General features: G+C 33.8%; 1 protein-coding gene across 1 annotated transcript; it reads left to right on the top strand.

The window, feature by feature from the left end:
• Window positions 1–3,300: 3,300 nt before the first annotated feature.
• On the top strand, window positions 3,301–8,012 carry LOC143553467 (uncharacterized). Its single transcript, XM_077043470.1, has 12 exons — window positions 3,301–3,497; window positions 3,585–3,694; window positions 3,902–3,986; window positions 4,904–5,097; window positions 5,187–5,269; window positions 5,370–5,415; window positions 5,843–5,899; window positions 5,970–6,024; window positions 6,102–6,202; window positions 6,295–6,358; window positions 6,623–6,756; window positions 7,559–8,012. Exons 2-12 carry the CDS (start codon window positions 3,614–3,616, stop codon window positions 7,727–7,729), a joined length of 1,071 nt encoding a protein of 356 aa, XP_076899585.1. The 5' UTR covers window positions 3,301–3,497; window positions 3,585–3,613; the 3' UTR covers window positions 7,730–8,012.
• Window positions 8,013–10,421: the final 2,409 nt, after the last annotated feature.

Here is a 10,421-nt window from a genome sequence, read left to right as displayed (position 1 = left end):
ATCAAGACTTCTCAGGAGGTCACTCATCCTATTACTACTCTCACATGGGCACGCTTAACTATGAAGTTTCATATGCTCTACAACCAATTAAGCCCAAAACGTGTTGATAATTTAAGAGGTATGGCATTCATCTCATGTCAATGGCCGGTGTGAGATTTGCCTCGAATGTTACAATAGGTCATGTTAATCTTCTTTGTATCGTTACAATCACCCCCCCCCCCCCCCCCGGGGGACTCATTGTCCTCGATAAGGTTTGTCTCACCATCCCGTATGGATGAAGAGTAGCTCTGATATCAGTTATAACATTCGGCCCCTTGTACCCCCAATATTACTCCCCGATGGATTTCCCAGCTAGGAACTCACAACTTTATTTTTTGTTATACATGTGGAGACTTCCTAAGAGGCCACCATCACGGTACGACTCCCATATAAGCACACTTAGCAATGAAGTTTTCATGTGCTCTACAACCAACTAAACCCAAAATACGTTGATGATTTAAGAGGTATGCCATTTTTATAAGCCATGAAAATCCCATGTCTATAGCCGATTTAGAATTTGCTTAAGGTGTTACAGCGGGTCATGTTAATCATCGTTACAAAAATATTGTTCTTAAGTTCTTTTTATCGAGCATTCACATGGATGCAATCTTCATGTTTTTTTTGTATAATCTTTCACATTTAGCATGTTGATTACAATAGCATATGAACAAAAATGTTGATTACTATAGCATATGAACAAAAATTTCATTAGCATTGGTTGTATCATTCTCACCTAACCCTAAGTGCTTTATATATATATACCAAACTATTAAATGAGTTGGATGTAAATGTGTTCCATTATCAAGTTGGTTTTTATTGATTTAATGGCTAATAGGTTATAGGTAAAGATGAGACCAAAAATCTTAAACGATGCATACTATTAAATGAATTAAGTATTTGAAATAAGGATTTATATTTTTGCAAAAAAGAATTATGATTTCATATTCTTGTAGAAAAGCTTATAAGCTACAACATGCTAATTATCATGTATTTGATTTAGCAACTCTTCAGTTAATGAAAACAATCAAAAAATCGATCTCAACCGATCTAAGATAGTTAAATCTTTGCCTAGAAAATTATAAAATATTATCAATAGTAATAATCAAATTAATAGTCCAACTTTGTCTAAATAATAATAGAATATTACTAATATTAATGTTTACAAAATCAAATATAATAATTATGTTCTTCTAGAGAAAACTAAGCTATGATTTAGCAATAACGAGCACATGTATTTCTATAAAATAAAACAATACTCGTCGCAAACCAAAACAAAACAAAATACAGTTAGAAGTCTATTCCAAAAGACATCCCTATGATAAGGTGTCCTCCTTTGTATTTGAGGCTAAAAAATCAAACCATACAAAGTGCAGCAGGTGCAGGTGGTTTATAAAAGAATATTAGAATTCGTTAAAAAAAATAACTTTCATTTTATAAATGGTAAAAAGCATGTTAAATTCGTAAAATTAACTCAAAAAGTTATGAATCTATGTATACCATTCAATATCTACGTCCACTAAATTATAGATTTTCTGCCACGCGAGGCCACGGCCATCACCGCCATCATTGTCATCTACCATTGTGATCGAGGATGTCAGTGTTAAAACCGAACAAGTTTTAAAATTTGAGGTGGGGGTGAATTTAGGTTTATAAGATGTGGCCGTTGGATTAGCACTTGAGCTTAATTTAGATAGGTTTATAAGTTTTGCTAAACATTAAATGAGTTGTATGTAAATGTGTCTTGTTTTCTTAATTTAATGGCTATTAGGCAAAGATGTGAAGATTACGTAGATGCGTGACTAAAGAGAAAAATCTTTAATGACTTCATGCTATTAAAGGAAATTAAGTATTAGACATCAGGATTTATGTGTCATACATGACTTAAAAAACTAATAAAGGAAATTAAGTATTAGACATGGGGATTTAAGCCATAATAGAACGTCTCATACATAAAAGCTTTTGTGTTCGAGAATTGAAATGTCTTTGATTATGGTATAAAAAAGTTATGATAAAGGAACTTCAAGTTATAGTAAAACTTCTAAGCTGTAAGTTGGTTGTTATCATTTATTTGATTTATCACCTATCTCACTCGATATAATTTAAAAAGTTTTATTTAAATAAGTAAAAGAATATTTGGTGTGGGTGAGCCAAGAAACAAAATCGATAGTCACAAACACGAAGAACACAAATAATTTTTCAATAATTAAAACATGTATTCATGATAATTGTCATGTCTGTAAATAGTTAAAATTTAGAGAGAAACCTAAATAGAAAATATAATTCAAAAACAAGAGAGAAACAAGAAAAAGAAATTAAAAAGAAAGAATAAATAAATACAAGGCTTTCAAACTCACATCATGGATAACATCAAGGCTCCTGCATCAGTATTACTATAACATCAAGACTGTTACTCTTCTATAATCATAAACGAATCATCTGATCATAACAAACAACTACTTAAACTTGAAAATTTGTCAAGTATTCAATTAAAGAGAAACCAATTTGTCAAGTATTCAATTCAATGAATAACTTGTTAATTTGTCATGTAGTCGATACAAGAATTCAACAAAAGAAAACACAATGTAAATACTAATTTCTAATGTATTGATTGCAAGAATTGTTCATGCAAAGAAATCAATACATTGAAAGAAACGTGAAAACAATTATACAAAATACTATTTATAAACCCTATCAATACACCTAAAATACACTAAGCAAGCATAAAAATTAACAGTCGGCTGTTTCATCTATACCTTCTATTCTTCATATATAATATTTAAATCTTCGTATCTCTGTATGTTCTTTGTCCAAATCTTCTACTTTTTTCATCCAAATCTTTTAATCTTAGTTAAAAGTATCACATCTCGAACATTCACTTCATCTTGATTAACCAAACATCCATTTTCAACATTAATCATTCAATCAACGTAAACATCCAAATCAACATTCATATCATCCAAACATGTCTTCATCATCCATATCATCATAAGATCATCATAAGGTACAATATATCTTGTATATACATGGTATCACAAATTTACGATTTTTGTCACATTAATTACAATAGTCATGATGTATACGAAGATGCACAATAAAATTAGGTTGAATACATGTTATTATATCTATATTAAAGACTATGCACACTAGTCTACCTCAAAACACTTTCTATTTATAAACCACATAAACCAAGTTAAATTCCAAATTCATTCATACAATTAAAAAATTAAAACACAAAAGGTTATAATAAAAATCAATCGATGTACACCATTTAAACTCCACAACCCCCAAATAATAATATTATTATTATCAACCCACCAAATCCTATATATTAATCGACAACGGTGTCGCTTTTCCGCCACACCACATCCCCACGACGCCACCACCACAACCACCACCACCGTCGTCGTCGACCGTGGGTGTCGGTGTTAAAAACCAACCAAATTTTCCATCTGGGTCAGGTATATATATACATATAAGCAATTATTAATTACTCAATTAATAATTGAACCTACAAAGGGATAACATTTGATATTGATTTTATATAGGTTTTGGAATCAAATGATCGATCGGAAGAATGCCGTCGTTTGCCGTAACTCCCAGAAGCTCTGCTTATTTCTCTGCTCTCACGCAAGAGATCGACAAAAAGCTTCAAAAGGTTTCTCTAATTTCCGTTTTAATTTGAATTTTTTATGATGATTTCGTTAAGTGATGGTGTATACCTTGATGGGTTTCTGTAATTCTAGAATTTCATGTTGATTTCCGTTTTAATTTGAATTTTTTATGATCATTTCGTTGTGTAATTGGGTATTGGTTGATGGGTTTGTGTGAATTTGAATTTGTGAATTGGGTGTTTTTGTTTCAGGCGATTGCTTCACCGAATCAGAGACGCGATTTGTTGCAGGCGTTGTTTGCTGATATTGCTTTGGAAGTTGATGATCGAGCTAGAGGTAATAATAATTGTATAACTTATAGAAGAACACTGCATGAAAAGTTTTAAGAAAACTGGGTATTGATTATTGAAACATCATATACAAACTACAAAAAAGAAGCTTTATGAACTCGTCGGAATCTTCCAGGCTCTATGGTGTTGGAAATTGACAAGAATGGTAAAATTTTGAATCAGTTGCAGGTTATGGCATCATTAGTGTTATAAATAGATAAGCTTTTAAGCGTGCGGTCCGGTTATATACTTGAACGACACGTGTATTACTGCTATAATCATATTTTTATTGGATAAGATTAAATGATATGGTGGTTAACATTCTGTGTAGAACAGTGGCCTTACATGGAAAGCTTTATTATAATTTGTAACGTATTCATATCGAATACATGCCAGACATAAATTGATGTGAATGTGGATCTAAAATAAAAACAGATATATGATGTTTGGACAGCTCCTAATCTTATGATTAGAATTAGTCACATGGTTGATCCATGTGGCTTCACTGCCTTACATTGTTTTTTGGAATTACATGTTTAGTCAATAGGTTTCACATGTGTAACACCGATGTTCCATGGGTCAGATGGCTGTTATTTTTTTCTGTTAAATTTTTAAAAATGACTAATATACCCTCATGGTATCGAATAGTGGCCTTACATGGAATGCAAGATTAGAATCTATAGCATATCCGTACCAAATTTATTTCAAATATTAATCGATGTGAATGTGGCTTTACAATAACCGCTACCTTGTGAAATTCCTATATGTGATCACTTTTAACAGCCTTATTTATCAAATAACTTTAAATTATATATTTATTTGTTAAATGCTTGTTATCGATCATCCAAAAGTGGTAAATAGTATCAGTTGTATTATTATCCTATTGAATTCTTGACCAAGATCCCTGCAATGGTTTCGGGACAGACATAATTCTTGGGAGAGAAGATGCAGCTGCTGGCTCAATAGTAGAAGTAAAGATTCCCATATGCTTTTACGATGTTCTTGCTGATCATTTTTCCTTGGAACCCGAACACGGGAAACCGATTCTTGTTTTGATTGTTCAACTCTGGAGTCAACCGTTTGCTTCTCATATTTTTGCGCTTCTTTTTCACAAATGGGTATGTGATCTTTGCTAAATGACCTTGTATGTGTTTTCTTGATTTATTCAACAATTCGTTGATTGATCTTGAGTACCTCTGTCTTGCAGTTATTTGAAGTGGAACTTGATAATGCAGACGTCCTCCTTCGTTACTCATCAGCTCTTGTGCAAGGTGCTACAAACGTCTTCTGGTATACGCTTCGCGTCAAATCCTGTTTGGTTTACTTATTGCATCTTGTTAATTACATCTGCCTATGTTTAATTTTTATACATTTTAAATTTTATTTGTAGGATTGATATTCAGACAAACACAACACACTTCCAGAGTCTTTTTTTGGTGAGAGGACCTCTAGTTTGTACTATTGTCATAGGTGTCGGTTTGGGTCAGTGTTGCGCTCAAACCAAAATTTGGTTTTAGCTTCTGATAACAGTTCGGTTTCAGGTTTTTGGTTTTTCGATATGGGCTTGGTTTCGGTTTTACTGTTTGGGCTTAAACTTTTTGGGCCAAAATATATTAAATTCTTATAAATTTAATTAAAATTCAAAGTAAAAATTGAAAATACATAAATTCGGTTCGGTTCAATTTTTTTTTAGTTTTAGTTGCATGCAAAATTGAAACCGAACCAAAAGTTTGGTTTTTAAGAAAAACGAAAACACATCGTTGGTTTGTGTTTGGTTTTTTCGGTTTTATGCGCACCCCGTCTATTGATATTTCATGGCTTAACAAGATCTCTTGAGTGACACATTCTTATGATTATTTGTAGTATCTTCTTGATGATGTGGCATTGGCGCCTAATAGGTTGAAGAAAATCCCATTGCAGGTAAATAACTGAGCCTACATCTTTTAATAATGACAATTGACAAATATGAGTTTATTGTTGTGATTCACAGACACAAAGAGATTTATTTCTTCTTCTTTCAAGATTCATATTCCTTTATAGTCAAGGTACTAGTTTATTTCAATACATTGTGCAATTAAATTATGCATCAAATTGTATTGTTTATTCGTCTGTCCTTTTACAGTTGACAAGATTGAAAGCTTCTTAAAGAACTTTCCGGAGTTCCCAAATGCTTTCTTAGTCGGTGGTCCCGCAGATATGTTTGTTATCGAACTAACTGATCAGGTAAAATCCAAGAAACTGCCTTTTTTTTATAAACTTATGTTGCTGAATGCGGTGAAAAAGTTAATATGTATTAAATATTGCTCATTGGCCAGCTACAAAAACTGAAAGTGGAACCAGTGCTGTTACATTATCTCTCCCACATTAAAGTTCTCCAAGGTAAGTAATCTTTGATTTCTGGTGTTTCCGTAGCTTTGTGTATGTAGGTAGCAACTTCAAACCGCCTCATTTCAAATGGGTTCATTCGGGTTGTGTTTTATCTCATATGGGTCAAACAAAAATTTGCTATTTTGGTGATCATGAGTAATGTATTACTTTTATATAAAAGTTGGGAAAATGGCAATAAGTGTTTACGAGTCAATCCTGGTCAACTCTTTTTAACCGCTTATGAGATAAAGAAAGATGATGATGGTTGACTTTTAGGTTTGGAACTGAGGATGACTACAAGCACTAGACTTAAAACATGCTTGTACAGCTTCACTTCTCCTGGTGGTCCGATGTATCCAACGAGAGCTGTTCGTCATGCAGCCTGGAGTGCTCTGGATTTTCTTTTCCCTGTGAGTATTTTATCTCAACTTTTTATTTATTATAAAATATTATTAATGTTGTTAGGCACCAAGTTACATTTGGTGTGCATGAAACTGTAAAAACCGATCTGTATCCAGAAAAACCAAACCGAAATAACTGAGCCCAAACAAAAGCGACGGTTTGGGTTTATGTTTTCATAAAAGCCAAAACTTTTGGTTCAGTTCCGGTTTTGTGTGTAATCAAAACTGAATAGGACCGAATTTATGGATTTTCATTTTTTATTTTGAAATTTAAGTAATTTATAAGAATTTAACAAATAGTGTAATCTAAATGTATAATAATAAATTAATTATTAGTTAACAAAAAAGATTTACGCCCGAAATTTTAGGCTAAAATTCATTATTTTGGGCCAATTATTTTTTCGTCCAAAAATTTCAAGCCCAAATGATAAAACCAAAAGGACCGAACGGTTTACAAAAACTCGACAACCAAATATTCGGTATTTGGTTCGAACCTATCCATGCACACCCTTAATTTTGGTCTCTTGGATTCATGTTTGTTAAAAATTTCTGTTAAGATCATTAAAAATACCTTTTGTACCCTTTTCATTTAAAAAAAAAAGTAAAAATTTCAAAGAAAAAATCCTTTGATCAAAACCCTTTCTTCTTCTTCTCTCTCCTCATTTAACATTACCTTGTAATAATATAGGTTATGTGATCATATTGAACACATATATTGTATACAAAAATGATTATAAATATTATCTGTTATACTTCTTTTTAATAATCGTAAACGGTTTCTAACGACATAATTATTATTCGTTTTCCTCAGGTGGGACGATACCCTCGACACATCATCAGTCTCTTTTTCCGGTTAATGTATCCATGGTACTGGCCATCTTCATGTTGGAACTTTGTGTTGTCATGTATACAAGCAATACTGTTTTCAATCTTGAGTCGCATCTTTCCTAGCCGAATGTCAAGGAACCCGAAACAGTCTTAGCTGTGGTTAACAGGTTCTACACCCTCTGTAAAGCTGATAGCAAATTACTCTTCATGGCTCTATATAACCGACTAACATGTATTTTGGTTCATGTGAGCCGATGTTGGGTGGTTGTATTTTGAGAAGGGTTTATGTACATGCTTAAATTTGAATCTTATGTTCTGTTTTGTTTTGTGTGTTCTAGAAGTTTGCATGGTTTTAAGAATGCACCAATGTGGTCAAACTAAGTCAAAATGTATAAGTTGAATCATATATACTTATATGTTTTTTTTATATGATATTTTGTGTCATGTTCGTTATATGAAAGTCCGTGTCATAACAATTTTTACAGGCGTATACCTCTATATGTGTGTATATTGTATAGCATCATGCCCGGTACCTTATATGGGTGTATAACATACCATACAAGGCTCAATATGTCACTGTAATGTTATGAATCTTATGGGCCCAAGCCATCAGCACGTACAAGCAGCCCATATTAAATGGCCCAAACAAGTTAAACGCTTCAAGTTATATGCAAAGTCACAAAGGAGTAGAGGTTATGAATGAACTTATGGTGTGAATTGGTTCTAGTCTCCCATCTCTTTCTCTCTGTTTTCTCATCTTCTTTCTGTTAGATCTTTGCTTCTTGTAATTTTCTATTTGCAGTTGAATGATTAATCGATTTGAGTGTTATCAGTTGAATTATTTGGTTAATTGCACTATACATTGAGAAGTAGTCACTTCATTGGTGCTTTCATTGGTCCTCTATACACAATGGCTTTGGGGGATGCTTCATTCAATTTACCCACTTCTGAGATTCAAAATCGTGACCTACAACTCGCTATGCTTCAGGAGATCTACTATCAACTGGCGCAGTTTTCGATTCCACCTCCAATTGAGCTTAGCGATCTACCAGATGATGTGTTACTGCTTTCGGGATTAGGTATGTACGATCCAGCACCACCCTTGCCTCTTTTCACTAGTTTGGATCCGGATAAATGGCTCATTTACGCTGAACGACATTTTGATTACTATGCTATTCATGGTCTAGATCGACTTCCTTATGTGGCCGATTATTTTGTTGGCGAGGCAGCCAAGTGGTTTCATTCGATACAGTGTCACTTCCAGTTTAAGGACTGGTCTGATTTCAAGACCTTACTCGTAGATAGATTTCATTTTCCGACCTTCGCTCATACCGCTCTCAAGGTGTTCGATGAAATGCCTAAGAGTATTAACAATGAAATTGCCAATGACGTTCATGCACCCATTAGCGATGAGGTTTTAGCAATTCAAGATGACTCAATTATCGGTGTTCATGAGTCACTCGGAGTAAAAGATGGTCAAATACATATATCATACTATAATATTTTGCTTGACAGTGCGAAACCTTTCATAAATATACTTTTGGCAAATGCTTCAAAGATTGATATGGTAGAAACCAACGCTTGTGATAATGATTCTTCCGTGGATTTAATGGTTATTCACTCATTTGCATGGAAGCCGGGTTTGATTGTAAATCATGTTCGGGTGTCTCCTTTGGAATTCATAATCCCTTCTTTTAGTACACTGGATTTCTTGTTTGGTAGTTCAGCTATGGTAATCACTAGTCCTCATTTACATTTTGGTAGTAAATTGCACGAAACTGATTCAGGTTTTGTTCCTACACCACCCGATATTACATCTAATTGTGCAAAGCTAGGTACTATTGGTAGTTTTGTTATATTCCTTTTTAGCTCTAATTCGAATCTTGGGGCTGATTGGTTCGATAGGACATTTGGTTTTGATCCTGGTACGAGTATTAATTGCATGCCTTATTTTAATCACTTTATTAGCATGGCTGGCCATCTTGGTGCGACTTTGTTTGAATGTCGCATTTCTCTTATGGAATGTGCACCTATTATTACTGTTCATATCATGCAGTATTTTGCATCTCCTGCTCAATATATTGATCTCTTCGTGTGGATAAGTGAGCTGCATAGTCATGTTCTTCATCATGGGTTTGGTCAAGTTTTTGTTGCCACATCTTATTTTCCTAGTGATGTTCAGAAGATTGAATCTGCTGGTGGTTCTTCCTTTGGGTTTAGAACAAATGTATTGACTAGAGTCACTCGGTTACTGAAACCGTTTGATGAATTGCCTGAACGAACATGGCTTGAGTCTAATAGCCCCATATTCTTCCCTTCTTCCCTGCCACACAACCTGGTGCTATTGATATGCTACTTAAGTTTAACATTTGGGATAAACACGTTCGTTGGAAAGGCGGTACAACAACCCAGCTCAATTTTTGAGTTAACAAACAACCATCTCAGCCTATTGTATCTCATGAATCTATCTCAGACTCTTATGCATCTTCATACCTACATCTGAATTCCTATGGCTCTTACATGGCAACAGTTGATATTTTACCGGGTACTACTGTAAATTTATCTTGCGTCAGTTCTAGTAGGAATTCAGATGGTATTTCTTCTGGTTTAAAACAAGTTGGCCCTTATATTGGTAGTTTTACTAATTTCTTTGCCGACCGTGATTTGATTTTAGGGGATAAATGGTTAGGGAGCGGCTTTGTTTTCGATCCAGACCCGATTTTTGTTAACACGCCTTCTTTTGATCGAATTACCAACATGTTTAACCTTGTCACCATGACTTTGTTAGAGTCTCGTAATTCGTTTGTGAGTGGCAAGCAAGCAATATTAGAGGTGGAAATTGTTGA

This window comes from Bidens hawaiensis, unplaced genomic scaffold, assembly GCF_021521415.1.
Source record: "Bidens hawaiensis isolate Kalapana, Puna unplaced genomic scaffold, B.hawaiensis_p1.1 tig00001032_1, whole genome shotgun sequence".
NCBI classification, from domain to species: domain Eukaryota; kingdom Viridiplantae; phylum Streptophyta; class Magnoliopsida; order Asterales; family Asteraceae; genus Bidens; species Bidens hawaiensis.
This window is presented reverse-complemented; position numbering and strand designations above follow the sequence as displayed.